This window comes from Corapipo altera, unplaced genomic scaffold, assembly GCF_003945725.1.
Source record: "Corapipo altera isolate COAL_440 unplaced genomic scaffold, ASM394572v1 61305, whole genome shotgun sequence".
Classification (NCBI taxonomy): domain Eukaryota; kingdom Metazoa; phylum Chordata; class Aves; order Passeriformes; family Pipridae; genus Corapipo; species Corapipo altera.
The window spans coordinates 1,053,329-1,072,939 of NW_020884909.1; the positions used below are offsets into that span (position 1 = coordinate 1,053,329).

A 19,611-nucleotide genomic window follows, 5' to 3' on the forward strand; every position below is an offset into this window, starting at 1 on the left:
TAATTTTCAAAGGCAACCCCCGAATATATAGAAATGATCAATCGCACTGGGACATGAAATACAGATATTAAGAATTTATATGTAGGAAGAAGCAAAAAGGGAGAAAAAAAAATCAGATCAGAGGCAGCCTTTCAACCACATTCATTGAACTGTGTCTGGAAACACTGTGTTCTGATGCAAGTGCCTGCCACTGAGTATATAAATGAAAGCTACTAGTCTTGATGCATCTGAGCAGTTTGTCAGTACTAAACTTGGATGTGCCTCATGTAGGTGCACGGAACACTACTGTCACATTTATTCTAACACACCAGCAAAATTGATTAGTGTAAAAAATACTTCAACAAAAAGTACTTCAGCAAAACTTTTACATAAATGAATCTCTCTCACCCAGAAAACCATCGAAGTGTGTACCAGTGTACAGAAGTGTTCATAATAACTGCAGATTAGTATGTCTCTCTTCTCTTCTGTGCTTTGGAAGACACCTGCATTTTCAAAATAAGAACCAGGCATTCAGTGTGAGTTTCTAGTGGGTTATTTTGAACTCATTTTTGCAGTTATAAGTCAGAAGCAATGCTACGGAAATTGATGGAACTTGACAACTCTAAGGAGAGGCTACAAAGAAGACATTTTATCTTCCAGTCTGGATATATAGACAAGGAAATAACTACCCTGACCAACTGCATGCAGTAGTTTTACTGTTCAGGGAATCTGAAAAATTATATTCAGCTTTATGAGAAGCCAGAGGACTCCATAGTGAAGTCCTCATAACTTAGTGCTTTAGTCCTTATTTCAGAGCACTCCTGACTATCCAGTATTCCTTTATAGTGCTTATTTCTGTCTGATAACTTTGCATATCTGATTAAGAGTCTGTGGTTTGTCTGCCTTCAACCCTGAACAGGGGAGAACAAAACAAGTACTTATCTAGCTCATACAGCAAAAGCAGTAACACCTCAGGCAAGCCACAGCTATATCCTTTATGAAGACTTTGCTAGGCTCCTGCCAAAATATGCACATCATCACATCTTCTGTCCTGTTCACAGAAATGAAAAAAAGTGAGAAATTTTTGGCATGAAAGATACAAGGTGCTGAAGTCTTCCAGATCCCCTGACATTCTCTGTGCTGCTGCAGTCCTCATCATGCAGCATGTCAGGCAATCTACTGCAGCAGACTCACCATGGCCAACCCTGCAGCACAGCTGTATTGGAAAACTATGCTTCTTAACCTTCAAGTATCACAGGCTTTAAACTTAACGTAACACCCTTTTTTGAAAATTAACCCATATCCTGTGTGTTTTTCTTGACAAAAAAAAAAGCAAATGTGTATCAAACAATGACAGAAAAATAAGAAGCAGTGGCACTTGTCACACAGAAAATCTGCTGTGTGTGCTAGTGAATATGACACCAGCAGTATGTCAACACTCACGGGATGTAGGAAGGCAGAATGCACATTTTTCATGTTGAGGTTGGGATGCTCAGCACTGTTTTCCTCTAGCCCAGAGGAGCTTTCTTGGCTAATCTGGGTTCAAGTGACTCAGAAGGCATTAAAGTAAACCCTAGAAAACACAAAAGGTAGACGGGGAACAGCAGAGGGAGGTGACACACATTGGCCCAGTCCAGGGGGATAACTAGGAGTCTTGCACCTCTCCCCACTGCTCTTATCTCCCTCTCTGTAGGTGTCCCAGGAAAGAGGAACGAGATGTACTATGAATGCTGCAAAGAACCATACCCAGATGTGACGTACACGATCACCATGCGCCGACGCACCCTCTACTATGGCTTGAATCTACTCATTCCCTGTGTTCTCATATCTGGCTTGGCACTGCTCGTATTCCTTTTGCCAGCTGATTCAGGGGAGAAGATTTCTTTAGGTGAGTGCTAAAGTATTCATTTATTTCATAAACATCCTATAAAACAGAAAATAAATATCTCGTGGTGATGTGGTGCTTGATGGATTAAGTTTTCACTAGGAGAGCAATAGAAGTACTTGTTTGGCTGCAGAAAAAGGACAACAGCTTTCTGTATGATATTCACACTTCCTGTTCTAAACAATCCTAAAATCTTTTGGACTTTAACATGGGAGAAGGCTGAAAAATAAGCTGTTGGCACAGGCGGAAGTGATAGCATTCTGTCCTGCTCGTTGTTATGTTCTTTACTACATCTCGATGCATTTCATAGCTGATTAACTTTGTTTTTCAGACAGGACATACCAAGATACAAATAGTGAAGGCTTTTGAGCAGCAGCAGCTGGACGCTGGATTTTTGCTTTTAAAGTTCAGCTCCCAAACCACCTAGCCATGAATCCCCTATGAATGCAAAGCAGTGACAGACAAGAAAGGGATAAATTATATTTACTGTTGTGTTTATGTTGATAAAAACAGGAAGGGTTCTTCCAAGACAAGACAGAGGAGAGCTGGAAATACAACAGATGAGACCTTAAGGGTTAATTGTGCATGATTCTGTTGCAGGGCAGAGCCTTTTAGATCATATGAAGCATCCTTAGTATTAGTAAGAGAAACAAGTATCTGAGCAGCCTGTCTTACAAGAGGTAAAACACAGGCTATGGATGTTACAATTGCTATCTGTGAAATACAGGATGGAGACAAAGAACAGACTAATTTGAGCTGAAGTAGAATGTTGACACAAAAATAGGATCTAATGTTCATGTGCTGACCTTGTGATTTCTCAGTACCAGGACAGTTAGCTTTAGCAACAGCCTTTCCAGATAGAATAAAGTTCTTCTTTTAAAACAGGCTGTATCTCTTTGGGGGATGTTATATAATATGCAATAGCAAAACCTAGACTCCTGTCTGTGCAAGCCTCTTCCAACCCTTAACAACCATCTGGCCTTTGTTTGTGCTGTGTTTTGGAAAAGCAATGTAGTTCAGCAGTTCTGCAAGCTTCGTTTCACTCAGCAGGAAAGATTTCTCCATTACTTTAAGAGGAGCAAGGGTTTGTGTGTATTAGGAAAAAGCAAAAAGACAGCAGATAGAGTTGCATCCAAAAATTCTCTCACTTCGTGGAAGTTCTCATCTGCACTGACAGGCGTGAAGTCGTGGGTTTGGCTTTTCTGTAGATCAGGACAAAGCTATATTTAACAGCAAAGACCTCAGAGGAGCAGCTGCAGAGTTCATGTGCCTCATTCTTCCCCAACATGTTCATTCCCTGCAGGTATCACTGTCCTTCTTTCCTTGACTGTATTCATGCTGCTTGTGGCTGAGATCATGCCTGCAACTTCTGACTCAGTCCCACTAATAGGTAAGTTGATTTTCTCTGCTTTGTGCACAGTGTATGATGCCTCTTAAGAGCTGTTCAAAGCCAATTTGAGGACTGACTCTTTCTGTTACTCTGGTTTTGCATTCAGCGATGTCAGGACTGAATGTCAGTCTGGACTTTGTTATTTCGCATGTGTGAAAAGAACCCACATGATGGACACAAAAAGGAAATATCAGATGAGCTGGTAACTGCAAGGATTGAGAGAACACAGAAACAACTCTGGGGAAAATTCATCTTTCTTCTTCTGCATTGCCCTGCCTCCCCACTGTTACACAACTCTTCCCCGCCTTCCCCCTTCTCCTTCTCTTCTCTCTATCCGAAAAGCAACTCAGAGTACAATAGTCAAAATTCAAATACATAGCTGGAACATTTTTAATATATACTGAAAACTGTGGGACAGATCATCATCTTGGGAACATGGGCCAGATAGGCATTATTACATCCTCTGTTTTTATAGGATTATCCCTTTACCTTGATCTCATGGGGCCTCAGTTTCTCAGTTGAGAAGTGAACTTGAGACATCATTGCAGGGTAGAGAAAATAAACCTGTTGTATTTTACAAAATAAAGAAGGAACACCACAGGAAAACCTGTGAGTGCAAATCATGACTCAAGTACACATTCCAGACAGCAGAAATTAACACAATACTCAACAATACATCTGGGTGCTGATGGAAGATGGGCCTCACCATTGTACAATGAAAGCCTCACAGAAGTTATATCATGAATAGTATGCAAGAGCATTTACTCAGCTGAGCTCATTATCTCTCTTCAAGGATTTAAATCTAGACCTAACTTTGGGGAAGGAGGATGAGCATACCACAGTTAGGACAATGACACCCGTAGGCAAAGGTTTCTGAAAACCTCCAAAAAGCTTACACATCTTAGTGAAAATCAGCAGGACTCTTGACTCTGAGTCATACAGGAGCTTCCAAATGACTAACAAAACACCCTTCTGAACATATACCTATGGCACAATGGAGATAGATACAACTCTAAGAGAAACTTTGTGTGTAGTGGGGAGACACAAGGCATCTTGAACCACTGTTCATGTATTTTTGTTTTGTGTAATACCTAACAAAAACCATTTAGAATTAATAAATGAGTACACTTGCCTATGCCCAGTCCACTAGCTTTAACCAGAACAGTTTCTATTAATACGGTCTGCTATCACAGGATGTAAGATTTAAACCAAAAAAAGCTATGAACAGTTATGTATTTTTACAGACTTTGATGCTGTAATAACAGACCAATTTCTGTTTATTATAGCATTGCTAAAGTGGATGTAAATGACATCCACTGCTCTCTCATATATGCAAATATTGTAATTTATTATAGAAGGCAATCACGTTGGTCAGACAAGATTTATCCTTGTTAAATGCTGGATGACTGTTCCCGGACCCCACCCTTATCTTCAAATGCCCAGAAATGTTCCTTAAGGACTTGCTCCCTGATTTACCCAGGGACAGAAGTCATAAGGACAGAGCTATAGTTCTCTGGATTGTCCTTTTGGGCTTTTTGGAGATGGATGTACCATCTGTCTTTCTCCAGTTGTCAGGGAACTCACCCCATCTCCATGGTCTTGCAGTGATACTGTTAGGACTCTCGGTGACACCTGTGTGATCCTGTGGATTTGGGCATGTTCAGATCTTACAATCAATCCCTGACTCCCTCATCCACTGCACCCAAACAGCCCTTGTTCAGCAAGTGCTCAGAGCTGGGCTGGGTGGTTTTACATGATTTTGAGTTCTGAAAACCTCATCCTTACTCTAACAGGATGATATAGCATAATCTCTCCATGGTGATCTTACAGGTATTCCCAAATGGGATATTTTAGCTGCTGAACTGAATATATCAGGTCATGATCACAGTTTTCCAGTGTTATCTCTAGTCCTGTTAAAATCCCCAGAAATTAACGTGAGGAAAAGGAATGTATTTGGACAGCTCATTCTACATTTGGAGAATCAATATGCCTAGCATGAGGTTACAGGAATAAACAAATCTTCTAAAGCATGTGGTTAGTAAAGAATGCAGGTAATTTGATCTTGAAGCAGAAAGATTCACTGCTCATCACCAGAAAAGTCACTGTTGCTTGTCTTCATGACTGTGGGAGCAGAGATACTTTGAAAACATGACTCCACTTTAAAAAAATCTGCATTATATTCTTAGGGCCTGAATTTTTAAAATAAAACAAGCATCCACACCTACCTGAACCTGAATGAACCCCTGCAGCCTTTGCTATTTCAAAACCACTAATGCCTAATTTATTTTCTCCTCCTTCTGACCCTAGCTTTAACTACTGAACTGTAATAGCACAGGAAATTCTCGCAGCTGCTGTTTGGAGTGTCTTTGAGGAAGCAAAGGAGAACTGGTCTAATATGATATTTAAAAAAAGTACCAGCTTCTGCACTTTGGAACATTTTTACAAAGAAATGTGGAAATCACCCCCCAGTTCATCTTAGTCAAGGCCACTCTCCCCTGGCCTCAAATTACATTAACAATAAAAGAAGCACCTCTCAGACTAGTTTAGCCATCCACTTTCTGTGCCAAGAAATGTTCCAGCTGGACAAGCTGACCCCTCGCTCTCACTCAGCTTTTTGGGATTTGCATTTGCATCAGCAGGTAGCTGCTCCTTGCCCAGCAGCATGTCTGCTCCCATCCTTCTTCAGCACATCCTCTCTTTTTGGGAAACTAGATATTTTGAAAGATGCTTCCAACAGCACACATCTACGTGAAACAGGGCACCACAATATTTCAAAAGTCGAATCCTGCTCTTTTGCAGAGATGCCAAAGAAAGGAGAAGACTGAACCAGAGAAAGATGCTTCTGTTTCTGTTTAAAACATTAACCATCCCATAGCAATCAGCTCAACCATTTAAATCAAAAGCATTAAGGTCCTCCCATGACATCTGCAAACAGAACATTTTAGTCAGAGTCCAACACAGAATTCAGAAGTCAATTTTATGAATAAGGCTTCTTTCTCTACAGCATCCTGGAAGTCCCTCCTGGCACTTAAAAACTCCAGACTGTAGCTCCTAAAAGACTTTCAGAACATGGCTACATAGCAGCAGCTGTGTCCTAAACTTACCCTTCCTACGATAGCTTAATCATGCCTCTCGGGAAGGCACTCGTAATTTTACTCACTTCTAATTTTTCTCTTTAAAATTACTTTTACCGAGAGTCTATGTAAGTAGACAGCTGGAGTTCATTACTTGAGGAAAGTATACACAGAAATACAGAGAACTCCAGATGTGATACACACCTTAATTACTGGTCTGAGTGCACTAATCACTGGGTAAAATCATGAAGTCTGTGTGACACAGCTCAGGTATATGACAACCGTTTTTTCTGTTTCTAAAAACCTATGCAATTATGCACAATTTTTTCTTGTACTATACTCTGGATCCCTTTCCCCACCCACGGCGTGGGGTGGCCCAGTTCTAGTTCCATTTCCATCTGAAGAACCATTGCGACGCCTTGAAGGATGGGGAAAGGGAACTCCAGGGGTTTCTTCAGGGATCTCTTCTGACCCTGAGCCTGGAGGGGAGAGATGCTCCCACCCCCCCCCCACCGCACGTGGCCCCATGGCCGGCAGGGACACAGGACACCGGGCGTAGAGAGGAGGCAAGAGAGAGCTTTATTGTGGGGGATGCTGCATTTATAGGGTTTAGGAGGATTCACAGAGTAACCAGTTAGAAGTCTCAAGGGGCTTACAGGAACACCCAATCACAGGAAGGAGTTAACAAAGGCCAATGGGAAACACCTCAGGACACCTTCCCAGGACATTCCTGCATGGATAACACTTGTTGTGGGGGGTGCTGGGAGGAAGAAGCATGTGTTTGCAAAGAGACCACCAAAAGCCATTTTAAGACATGTTTAAACAACAGTTTTTCCCATATAATGCAGGTTTATTGCTACACTATACATACCAGTAATTTCATGGGAATTTCATGCACCTTCCCATCCCCACTATTCCACCCAGTCCAGTGCATTACGTAAGAAAGGATATCCGTGTCCCACTGTGTTGATTTCCTGGTTCAATGACCAAACCAAAATTAAACGAATACTGTTATTAACAAATACTGTTATTTTTATTAGAGCTTTTGTGCAAACTCAGGCCCTGCCCCTTGAAACTAAAGGCTTAGGTAATTCATCTGAGAACTACATTTGAGGCATTTAGATCTGAACTGTAAGGACTGTTTTATTTCTATGAAGACAATGTGATCCATGTTAGGTGAACGATTGAACTCAATGATATTAGAGGTATTTTCAAACCTAAATGATTCTATGATTCTATGTAAATAGCTGTGGATAATCAGATCTGGTTTTGTTAATGGTTATGTGATCATCTCTGGAGAAAGGATGAATTCCTTCCTTAGGCAAAAGACATACGCCTGAATTCCTTTAAAGTCTTCATATCCCTGATCTTTTTCATTAAACTTTGTTTTCTGTTGAAAAGTAACCTTGTAATTATGGCAAGGAAATCATGCATTAAGAAGTTACTAAGGAACAAATTCCCCTAAGTCAATAGAGATTCCTATCTATAACTTTTCCCATTCATGACTGTCCTTTGACAGGAGCCTGCTTAAGATTGCATAGTTGGTGATCGTGTGGTCCCACATTCAGTGGCACCAAATAGAGCAGTGAACAGAATCAAATTTATCATGCACTGCTGTAGGAATGTCTTAAAAACTGTCTCAGGATAAGCTGCTAGTTTGGGCTCATAAACTTAAAAAAATTCATCTCCTAATGTCATGTTTAGTTCCTACCAAAACCAGCCAGTTTTTCAGAAAGACGGAACAATCCACAGCCCATGTTAAAGTCAGACATGGCCAAAAACCATTGCTTTGGAATATTGAGATGTACCTAATTAGGAGCCTAACCAACACATCTTCTTTCTACCTGCTTGCAGTAGCACTTCCAGAAGGGGAAAACTTTTGGGGCCACACGGCATGGTAAAGTTTGTAGCTGTCCATACTTCCCCATCCTGCTGTGATCCTGCACCAGGTGTTTTGTTTTTAAGAACACATCAGTAACCACTTATAAGCCCCACTTGTTCCATTCTGCAGTGAGACACCAGCTGTGGGGAACCTCCTTCACCCACGTCCATCTTTGCTTTCATCTCTGGTTTACTGTGTTGCAGTCCCACTGCTGTGGGAACAGAGTGACACTGTGTAGTCACAGACCCTAAAATGCTTGCTTTGAACATCCCACCCAGGTCTTTACACTTGTATTGATCCAAGACTCTGCAGGCTTTGAGTTCAGGCCCCAGGCAGCACAAAGTACAGTCACACACAGAAACAGCCAGGAGCACCTACAGCAGGACTCCTTGAGCTTGAGACCGAGGCTGCAATAAGCTCTGAACTGGTTGCTCTTCATCCATCCTAGCCAGTGCTCTGAAGAGGAATCACTTTCAAAATACTTTGTCAAAGTAGATAAGGCATGCTTATGCTTAAAAGTCAAATCTTGAAATTAAATGCTCAGACCTCTCAGGCCAGTCAGATGATTTGTTTCTTCCATAAACACTTTTCACATCTGTCAATGCAAGGCATCCACTTCCACAGGAGAATTGGTTAATAATTTCTGACTGGTTTCCACACCTAAATAACTTCAAAGTGCTGCAAATCTTTATTTCCTACCAGCTCTTTCCAAAATAACACCACTGGTTTGGGATCAAAATTCTGTATTTTGCTTTAAGAGGAGTTTATGGCAGAAAGTGTGGAACACCTGGAAGCTGGTCATGGACAGTGTTTGAAAGGGGAACATGAATATGAGAAGCTGTCACTTCCTATGATTAACATCTACATGATGCTTGATGTTTTGGCAGGACGTATCAAATAATACACAATAAAAATAAAATTATCTTCATCTCCACTTAGCGAAACTGCATTTCTCTCTGTCTTATTTTGCTGAGCTCTTCTGCTTGCATCTTTAAAAGATACAACATTTACTTGCTGCTTAGGGCTTTGTTATGATGACATTTTTCAGCTGTATCCTCTCCTTGCCATTCCTCATCATGCCTACATTATTTCAATAAGCTTGAAGGTTTTACACTGTGAATAACTGAGTTGGCAGCAGATGCTTCGGGTGATTTCTCACATTTAGTCATACAGCAAATGAGATTGCAAATTACTGAAACAGGGAAACAATGGGGTGCTTTGCCACCTCCAGGAGTCACAGATTGTTTTAAGTTACAAACATCAGGCATTAGTGGTTCTAACTAGAGAGAGAAAATTAGATTAATCTCCTGTTACACTTTCTGTCATCTTCCTGTATGTTCTCAGATGATGCCATTTCACTTTACCCTGTCTTTTTTTGAGTTTTTGGAATATTTCCCCCCCCCTCCCTTACATGGTTCTGCCTGGTACCTTGCTGGTGCCAGGACCCTGCTCAGTCTCTTTCACAAAACACAAATTCTCATTCTCAGCAACTCTTACAGTTTCATGTCCCGTGATCAGTTGTGCTTTTCCCAAAGCCAAGAATCTTGGATGCCTTTTTAATCAGGGGGGAGAGGGGTGCAGCAGGAGGGGAAGGAAAGAAAAAAAGAAGAGTTTTACTTTTCAAATACGCAGTTCTATTCTTTGAAAACATGTGGGAGGGGAAGAGTTTGAAAACACTGCTAAAACGCTGCCTCTGTTCCCTCTACAAGTACCATAATCAACAGGCAGACACAGAGTCCAATCCTGAAATCTCTCACTCTTTTAAGATGTCTCATGAGGGACTGTCTAGACTGAGACGATGCTCTTCACTTTCTACTGTCATTGGGAGCTCATGGATCACAAGGTGTGTCTGCCACAACTAATCTCAACAATGCGGGAAATCGTTTTCATGCCTATGTCCTCCTCTGTCATACTTTGCTGTTTGTGTACAACAGTAACTCCACAACAGAATTTCTCCTCTGTCTTTTAACTTTCTTGGTCTCTGAGTAACTCTGCCATTGCCCATTGCAGACTGCCACAGCAGCTGCCCAGCACCAGGCCTGATCCCTGCCATAGGAGCAAAGAAGAGTGCTTGGAAGCCCCCCAGTATCCTCCACAGGCTTCAGTTCATTAACCTGGACTGTTTCCAGAAGGAAGAGCAATGAATATTTCATTCTGAGGTCACAAGAAGCACAAAGCACTCGGAAAGGCTGAAATTACTCAACTTAGTGCAGCTCTAAACCAGTCCATCATTTCGCAGGCAAAACCTGGCATTTCCTGGAAAGACAGGATAGAAACAGGAACATCAGTGGGAGGAGTCCAACTTGAGCAATGTGGATAATTGAGCACAATGCTCTCCTCCTTCCCCCACTATTTCCCAGGAACAAGACTGCAACTGGTCACAGTGGAGATGCTCTGCCTTTCCTGTGATTGACGTTCACAGGATATGATAACTGATTTCTCAGTTAGTGTTCAGTGATAAAATCAACAAGGCAAAGCATCCATCTGGAATCATCTTGCTCCTCTTCAGGATTCTGTTTTACTTTACCTTGTTCCTAATTAGTCCTTGAAGTTAATCCAGTTCCACTTCAGCAGTGTGTCTTCAAAAACATCTAAAAACGGTGCTGAATGCCCTTCAAGTTATAAATTGCAAGTCATTGTTATCCTTTTGATATAGGTGACGTCAGAATATGCCTGCAAGAACAAATAGCTGTTCTTGCTGACTTTTTAGAAGACCTTACTGACTATCTGTGCTTTTATTAAATCTATATTTGCTAAGACAACAGTATCATCTTATGATAGTGCTGAGACAGAGGATGACAACTCCCAAGTGTTAAACAGCTATCCAGATATTATGTTATATCATTCCTCCTTTGCCAAATAAAGAGAATAAAATCAATTGTAGAAGAGCAAATATTTTATGCTGTTTTAAGGAGATGAACCAAGCATCCAAAACAGCTTTTCTGTTCACATACAACTGCTGAAGAAAGCATCACACATGTTTTAAAACGTATGAAGAGCAGTGAGAAGTGACCAGTACACACTTCAGTATCCCTGAGGAATGGTGCTGTGTAAGTCAGCGATATCAAGGGGCTCCAAACACAGGTCTTCTGGTCCATTTTCCTGGCCTGTGGAAGCTGTCCAGGGCAGAGTGTAAATGAGCTACTTCCCCTCCAGAATGTGTCCGTCACTTACCAGCTGTGCCTCAGAGCATCTGACTTAACAGTAACCAGGTCTCTGGTCTTTCAAATGCACCCCAGTCCGGCATGGCTGTTCCTGACACACTTCCCAGAGTGAAATAATTTGTTAAAGACTCCAAGTTGACCAAGCAACCAGGAGTAACAAGTAGGACATAGAGAGATTGTTAGTGAGAGTTGCTGACCATTTCCCCCCTGCAGTTTAAATGAAAGGGCTTCTTTGCAAAATCAGATTTGCATTTATCCCTGCCAACAGACACACATGGGGATAGGATTTTTTGAATACAACGACTTCAAAGCCCCAAATGGATAAGTGCTATAGGACTTAGACGGACTCTAAGATACTGTCAAAAAGAGTCTGGTGACTAGGCAAGAGCTGCTGCTTGGGAGACCTAAGCACAGCTCTTCCTCTATTACTTATCTCCCCTTGCAACATCTAACAGGAGAGCATTCTATGTCTTTGCTCAGCAACATTGGTGGAGACCCAGAAATAGAGTTCACTAATTCATGGCAGTGTGGGGCTAGGGCAGAGTGAGTGAAGACTGCAGTCCTTTGGCTCCAAGGAGGAGTGTTATCTGTGAACATTGCAGCTCGATCCTTTCAGCAGCAGGGCTTCTCTGCTCACAGGGTTGCTGCAGAAGTTTGGGTCATGGTCATATCAGAGGGGGTGCTAGAGGTGAACAGGGACAGCAGCCCTTTTAGCTGCTACCAAGTGATGAGTTTGACCTTGCTGGTGTGGGGGTTAAAGACTGCCAGGAACAGAGATGCCAAGCCAGCAGAGTGGAGAAAGATTAACCCATGATTTTAGGTGCATGGAAGACAGCACAGAAGTCTTCCTCAGCAGCTCTCCTCACTGCTGCAGGAAGACCATGTTTTTGTGCTCCCAGGAAAGAAAGGATGTGGGATTAAACTCTGAAAGGAAAGATCAGAAAATGCTGAGTAGGTATGTATACCATTTCAGAGCCAGGAACATTTTGCCTGATGGACATACCCCCTCAGTTCTGGGGCCTTTCCTTCCCTTACAAGGGAACTACCACTGAGTCCAGACTCAGGGTCTTGATCATCCCTACCTGGTTGTATGTTCTAAGGACAGTTATATTTTCAATCAGAGACCCATGGACACATGGCCTAGCAATTCCTTTTTGACCAAAGGCTATTTGGTCTACATCCTCTTGTCACAGAAAAGAAGGCAACAGCCTTCATCACATCTCCAACCAGAGATGTGAAAGACTAACAACTCTGCCAGTCATTGCTACCTTCTTCCTCCCCTTTCCCTGTTGGTTCTTCAGGGCTGGCAAAATCCACTTAGAGTAGGTCTGGGCATTTCCAGATTTGTCTCTCTGAAATAAATACAGCACCTGCACCTGCACCTGCACCTGCACCTACTTGGGGGCCATAAATCTTTCTACCGGATATCTTGTGACATTTGATTGCCTGACAGCAACATACAGGGCTGAAGTACTATGCCCTATGTCCTCCATCCTTACTTTCCAACTGAAAGCTCCACTGCACCTTGAGGAGAAGCACCCCACCTCACCCCCTCAAAATGCACATGATGCACACCCAGACTCTTCCTCGATTATTACCAGGCAAAACCATAACGCATCTCTCTTTATGGGTCCACAGCTCCCCTGTGGTTCCCACTCTATTCCTCAGAGAACTGTTTTCCATTTACTAGCGGGTCTACACAGCAGTTCACTGACCTCTGCTCCTAGGTTTACAGCATAAGAAAAACTCCAGGAGTATCAATTCCTCTGCTGATCATTGGCTGGGATCTTGAGTCAGATAACAACAGGTTCTGTCCAAGTTTAACCAAGTGACTAATTTTCCAAGGACATGTGAAAAATCTTAGCCAAAGCCATTTTAAATGGACCACTTCAGGCCATTAAAGTCTGGTGGCATCAAAATGCATAGAGTTTAAGGAAGTTAAATGATATCAACACTACTGTGTTTCTGTTACATGGGGCATGTAATAGCTTCCCTGAAACCTGAGTTCCTGCTCTGCTCTGCTTCTGCCTGCTTGTTGACTCTCTTCTCTCATGAATAAGCACAACAGAGACCTTTAAATTCAACTCACCCTTGGGAGTATTCCTCTAATCTAGATACATAATTCATTTTGCCATGGAAAAGCCATATCTTCCTCTTGAAGCAATTGCAGCATTGGTTTCAGGAAGGCCCGAGAACCTCATTATTATGAACAAGTTTTTTGCTGCTGAAGCAGTGAGGTTTGGTATTCAGAAACACAGACAGAACAAAACTTGCCTTGGAGCTTGTACTGAATTTTTTACTTTTCCTGCAAGCTGCAGAAGGGAGGGCTGGAAAAGGCTGTAGTCTGGGGCAGTGTGACATTCTATTCCACAATGTACCATCCTATCAGCCAACAGTAATGCTCCCTGGTATTTTGCCACTGAAACCTTCAAATGTCATTATCCCTGTGGGTAATTCTTCTTTACACTCCAGTACATCAACCTCACTCCTGGCATGACAAAGCTGTACTGCCACTTAGGAGATAAGGCTTCAAGTCTCAGTTCTGGCATTCAAGATCCTGATTTCTTTCCTGCACAGCAGATTTGAATTTAGCATTCAAGAAAGGTGTGGTGTGCTTTCATAGGAACCAGAAGAAGTGGTCTTGAGGGCAAAGAGGAGTAACGAAAAATATGCCTAATCACTTGTGAGTAGTAGTGGGACAAAGGTGGGGAACTGGTGACACTTTCTGAAGGGATCCAGTGGCACCATGAGGACAGCATCTCCCTGCAGCACCTCTGCTTGTAGAATGGGAGATCCAGGACTGGGGATGCTGCTGTTCAGTAGGTGTTGTCAGCTCAAATTCTCACTGCCTCAGCAGCAGGCATGGAGCTGTCCTTACCATGGGACTCTACATTCCTCTCTGGGGCAAAAACCAAGCAGTTTTCCCTCTTCCCTCACTGGAGAGGAGGGAGCTAAGCACATACACTGGAAACCTCAAAGGCCTCAAGTGCTCCAGTGTAGCAGTTCAGAGAAGAGGGTGTTTGGACGTGATGCAGCGCTTCTCAAATGTAGATCTCAAGGCACGGCCAAGGAATGCTATTTGCTCTTTGTTTGGATTTTCCCCTCCTTAACCAGGTCCTACTTTTCCTTGCAGCTCAGTATTTCGCTAGCATCATGGTCATCGTTGGTCTGTCTGTCGTGGTAACAGTGCTGGTTCTGCAGTTTCACCATCACGACCCCCAGGCGGGAAAGATGCCCAAATGGGTAAGCAGCTTTCGTGGTAAACATTCAACAGGCTCATACTGAAAGAAAAAAAATAAAATCTAAAAGCTATAGTAAATTTTTTATAGGTGAGGGACGGAATTTGTTCTCCACTAATATGAACAGTAAGCTATAGATAGCATATTTGATACTTATGTTTGCTAATGGAGTTAAAGAACAAAAACATACTAAATTTACTTTTCCATTAAAACCAGTCTTTCTTATTTGGGTTTTCTATTTACACTTACAGCGGAGTGGTTAAGTCATGACAAAGTAATTTTGCTCAGCACCCACTTTGCAAGTGCTGATCTCGTGGGCACCACCTTTGATTTCTTATCCAGCAGACACCACTACTGACAAAATGTGACATTGCAAAGTGCTAAACAAACACCAGTCTCTACTGGGCAGTTTGTCTACTGCCATCTGATCCATTCTCAGTGCATTAGCATGTGGACCCTCTTTTCTCTACAGACTTCTCTACAGACAGCAGTAGACTTTGTTAGCCCAGTGAGGTCTGGCACCAATGCCAGCTGGCTTTTAAAAGGAATGTTTCCTTCAGATTTTCAAGTTTAAGGAAAATGATGGGTTTTTTCCCTCCCTCTCCTTTTACTAATTGATTTTAGCATAGGCAACTTGTGCTTTGTAATTATAAAATGTAAAAGAATGAAAGCAGAAGCAGATACAAAGAGTCACAGTCAGCTATCTACCACCCTGGTTTCACCAAAGTCTGGTTGTACAGCATCCTCTGGTATCTCATTCACCACATTTGTCATGCTAGACAATTATCCTGACATGATGTTGAGTATCACATGGTTACCATTGTCAGTCCAAGCACAGAACAGCTTTCTAATTTAGCCTCTCTTAAAATAAACTGCTGCTTCAATGCATTTTTTTTTAAAGTCCAATAACAATGAAGCATACTCACAATTATTTCTCAAAGCGCTGTATTATTTAAAATCCTCTTTAGTTTCAAGACATCAGAGCATGTGAATTCTGGAAGAACCTGCATGTAAGCAAAACCTGAGGGCACAAATCTGGGCAAACATGCTTCAGATGTCTAAATGTTCAGGGTATGCAGCAGTGTAAGAGCCCCCGTAGAAAATTTTATTGTTTTGTCTACCTTTTGAAGAACATAGACACAATGGCTCATGTGTCTCACAGACCCTGCAAGTCAGCTCCTTCTCTCTACCAGTTTCTTAGTTTCTCTTCTTGAAACAGAGCGTACAACAAATTCTCACTTTGGAGGAACCTTGAACAGTGACCTCACAGCTGAACTGTCACACATTACAAAACATGCCATCAGGAAGCCAAGACTGTGGAAAGCATTACTGGGAAGCACAGACAATAGACTGTAAAAGCTGTAGACCAGACAAGTTGACAGGACCGAGGGATCTCAAGAGGAAAAGGGTGAATTCCAAGTGTGTAGGGAAGAGGCTGACCCCGCAACAGTAGGTATTTGTCCTCTGTGACATATGGACAAGGCTCAGTTGTTGGGATTCATGGCAAAATCTCCTTTTTTTTTTTCTTTTTAGTTTCCCCCATCCACCTGTGTAAGGTGTTTCTTACAGAGACACCTTAAAAGACTTTTGCCTCATAAAACCCAGGAATCTAAGATAGCCAGCTTCAGAAAGAAGGAAATTTTTTACATAAAACTTGTTTGCTGCATTTTCAGTACCAGCAGCTATCCTTACCATCTACGTATTCCCCACAATATCCTCATCCTGGCAGAGCCAAACATCAGTTTATGGCAAAACTCTAACCCTGATTAATTGTATATTGTTACAAGATTGTTCTCACCTGCTGCTTAAAAGGATTTAGCTGCTGAAGTAAGTTGCAAGGGAAGGCATTGGATCTTTGGGCTTGTATGGGAGAAGCTGCAGACCCAGAAGATTTGACTGGACAAGTTGCCTAAGCACCTGCTTCCTAAAGTATTTACAGTTGAGCATCTTCTTTTCCCTGCCTACCTTTCAAGGTCTCTGTGCTTGGCCTTTGCACCAGGAGAGGGAGGAGAGTGCCTGTTAGTGTTTAGCCTCTCTGTAGGTGTTCACTTCTTCCCTTATTTTGCTGCTGAGAATTGTGCCTTCCTTTCTATTAATTTTTGGTGACTTACTAAAGCCAGCTTTTTCCAAGACAGGAGTTCAAATCCAAGGTGTTCAGTCAAGGCATTTGTTGGCTACTCAGTTGAGAAGTGAGAGCTGATGGCTGATTGACACTTTTGACAATGTCTGCTGAGATAACATGGAAAAGAGCACTGAAGAAGGCCCAGCTACTGAGCCGTTTGGGAGTAAATAACATCAGGCATGGGCTACAGCCCAACTGATCTTTCTCTACTGACAACCAAGACTGTTGCATAGGAAAGAGAGATGGAGAGACCAAGAACTGAGAAGAAAGAGTTTTGGGGGGAAAAGCAAGAGCTCTCTGGCTCTTTGTTGTGCCTAAGTCAGGTTCACTAGGCTTTGGACTTTCCTTTTGATATGCTTCAAACCTGGACATGTACAGATTTGCTCAGGTGCTGATGCCCCTTATCAAGAGAGCTTTAATTGGAGACTGCCTCCTCTGGACCAGGCCAGGCAGGTGACTGTGATGGGAGCCATCAGTGCAGCTGTATTTTCATTAGGGGAGGACCGTAGTGGAGAAGCTCACAGCCCTGTTAGGCTGCTGACCTCTGAAGGCACCTGTATCTGTGTCCTTCCTTCATAGAAACCCAGATATGACAGTGCAGGTGAGAGTATAAATTCGTATCATCATATCCAGTCTGTTCTCCAGCAACCCGTATGCTGCAGCTGTCTCCTCAGTTAATTGGTACGACAAGAACAGATTGTGCCTAAATGTCTGTTTTCAAGGAAATAGAGCATTTGAAAATCCAAGCATATTAAAAGCTGTGTTGCTGTCTTCTGAGTATTTATTTTTCTGTGGAAAATGTGTTTGACTGTAGTTATAAATGTAATTTCCCTAAGAAGTAAAAACTCTGAAGAAAAAAGCAGTATTCCTGTACCAGAGGAATTCTTTTTTTCAACTCATATCTCTTTCCAGAGCTAAGGCAGACACATTCACATTTTCTAATAAGAAAGTTGTCTGACATTGAATTTTGGAATTACACAGTCCTGGAGAATTAATTTCTCTCTTCCCTTTGGCACTGGCACTGCTGACATATTGCTAGCAATTAAGACCTTTATCTTGTTCCATTTTGTCCCGTTTTGTTTCCATGAGTAGTCAGAGTACATTGTAATTAAGTTCAATTAAATGCAAGATCAGCTTTTTTAAGCTGCAACACTATGGGTTTCTATCTGTCAGTGGTAACTACAGAGGAGATAATAAAATATTTAAAGACTTCAATGAAAACAAAACGATATGAATAACAGGAAAACAGTCTTTCAGGACTGTCGTAGTTTGAACCCAGCTGGTAACTAAGTACCACGCAGCCACTTGCTCATACTTCACCTTCCCTCCCTCCTGGGGAGGAAAATCAGGAAAAAAACAACACTTCATGGGTTGAGATAAGAACAGTTTAATAATTGAAACAGAATAAGATGTAATAATATTACTAATATTACTACTATTACTAGTAATAATAATATTACCAAAAACATCAAGGAAGGAAGAGAAAGAGAGGAATAAAATGTAAGAGAAATAAGTGATGCACAATACAATTGTTCAACACTTGCTGACTGATGCCTAGCCTGTCTCTGAGCAGCAATCAACAGCTCCCAACCAACTTCCCACAGTTCATATCCCTTTGGAATATCCCTTCGGCTGGTTCAGGTCAGCAGTCCAAGCCATTGCTCCCTCATGGCATCATGTGCATCTGCTCACTGGCAGAGCACAGGAAACTGAAAAGTCCTTGACTCAGGCTAAGCACTACTTGCCAACAACTAAAATATCAGTGTGTTATCAACGTTATTCTCATACTGAATTCAAAACATAGCATTGTACCAGTTACTAGGAAGAAAATTAATTCTGTTCCAGCCAAAACCAGGATAACGATGAAGAAGAAAAGATTCATTAGAGGGAGAGTAGCAGAATGGCTCACAAGAGAATGGTACAGGGCTGTGGCACAGAACAGCTCACACTGCAGAATTAAAAAAAAAAAGGTGTAACTGCCTTTCATTGGCCATTGGTTTTGGCTTTTGCTATTATTATTTTTCCCATTTGTGTTTATTAACGCTTCCTCCTTTCTGAAATTATGTTTGTCATTACAGCAGCAACTTAAATTGCTAACTGTAATTTTCCCATTCCTGTGTCTGTACTGTGAAAACGTAGGAGTCATCTTATCCTGCATGTTCAATGATTTTGGAGGCAAATTGTGGTCCTAGGTCAAATATGACCAAAGTAACTGGAGCGCGATTACACAGGGAGTCCTGGGCCAAGGCTCTGAAGTGAAACCAGAGACCACATCTGTTCTCTCGTGGACATCAGATTATTTGACTTGAAACCAGGATGATAAAGTCATTAAAGAGGCCTGGTTGCATGGAGGGTCTTTCACAAGCACATTGCAAATGTCGATGTTGTACACATAACACCAGGAGGACTTTCTAATTACAAGATTTTACGGATTTAGTTTGTTGCTCTTTACATAAGATGTTACTGGTTCCACATCCTTTTTACTGCCTTTCACAGTTAACAATGTTACCAACGGGAATTCTAGCAGGCTTAGATTTCACACAAAACACCTGAAGATCATTTCACTGGGAAAAAATTCTGGATGCACTCTGCAGAGTTAGCTCGTTTGGTGACCCTGACAGGAAACATATGAGGCACAATCTGCCATGTTCCGGTTAGGGCAGTCTCGTGATGCACCAGCGCACAGGGAAATGACAGAAATTAACAGCAGCATTCAGACTTGGAACTGCTAAATATAATTGATATACTTTTACTCTTTTTTAGAAGCACCTCCTGTATTACGTGGTTGAACTCTTCAAAGGGGTACAAATGTCTTCCCCCCCCCAAAAAACCAAAACATCAAAAGCCAATCAAAGCTTTTTATTTAGAATAAACAA

General features: G+C 41.9%; 1 protein-coding gene across 2 annotated transcripts in view; it reads left to right on the forward strand.

Moving 5' to 3' along the window:
• The window catches only part of LOC113951768 (neuronal acetylcholine receptor subunit alpha-7-like), a 57,103-nt gene that overhangs the window by 36,001 nt on the left and 1,491 nt on the right, over positions 1 to 19,611 (forward strand). For both annotated transcript variants that reach the window (XM_027653168.1, XM_027653167.1), the window contains 3 exons: positions 1,673 to 1,867; positions 3,168 to 3,254; positions 14,508 to 14,617. In XM_027653168.1, coding sequence (XP_027508969.1) covers positions 1,673 to 1,867; positions 3,168 to 3,254; positions 14,508 to 14,617 — 392 coding nt within the window. The remainder of the gene's footprint in view (positions 1 to 1,672; positions 1,868 to 3,167; positions 3,255 to 14,507; positions 14,618 to 19,611) is intronic.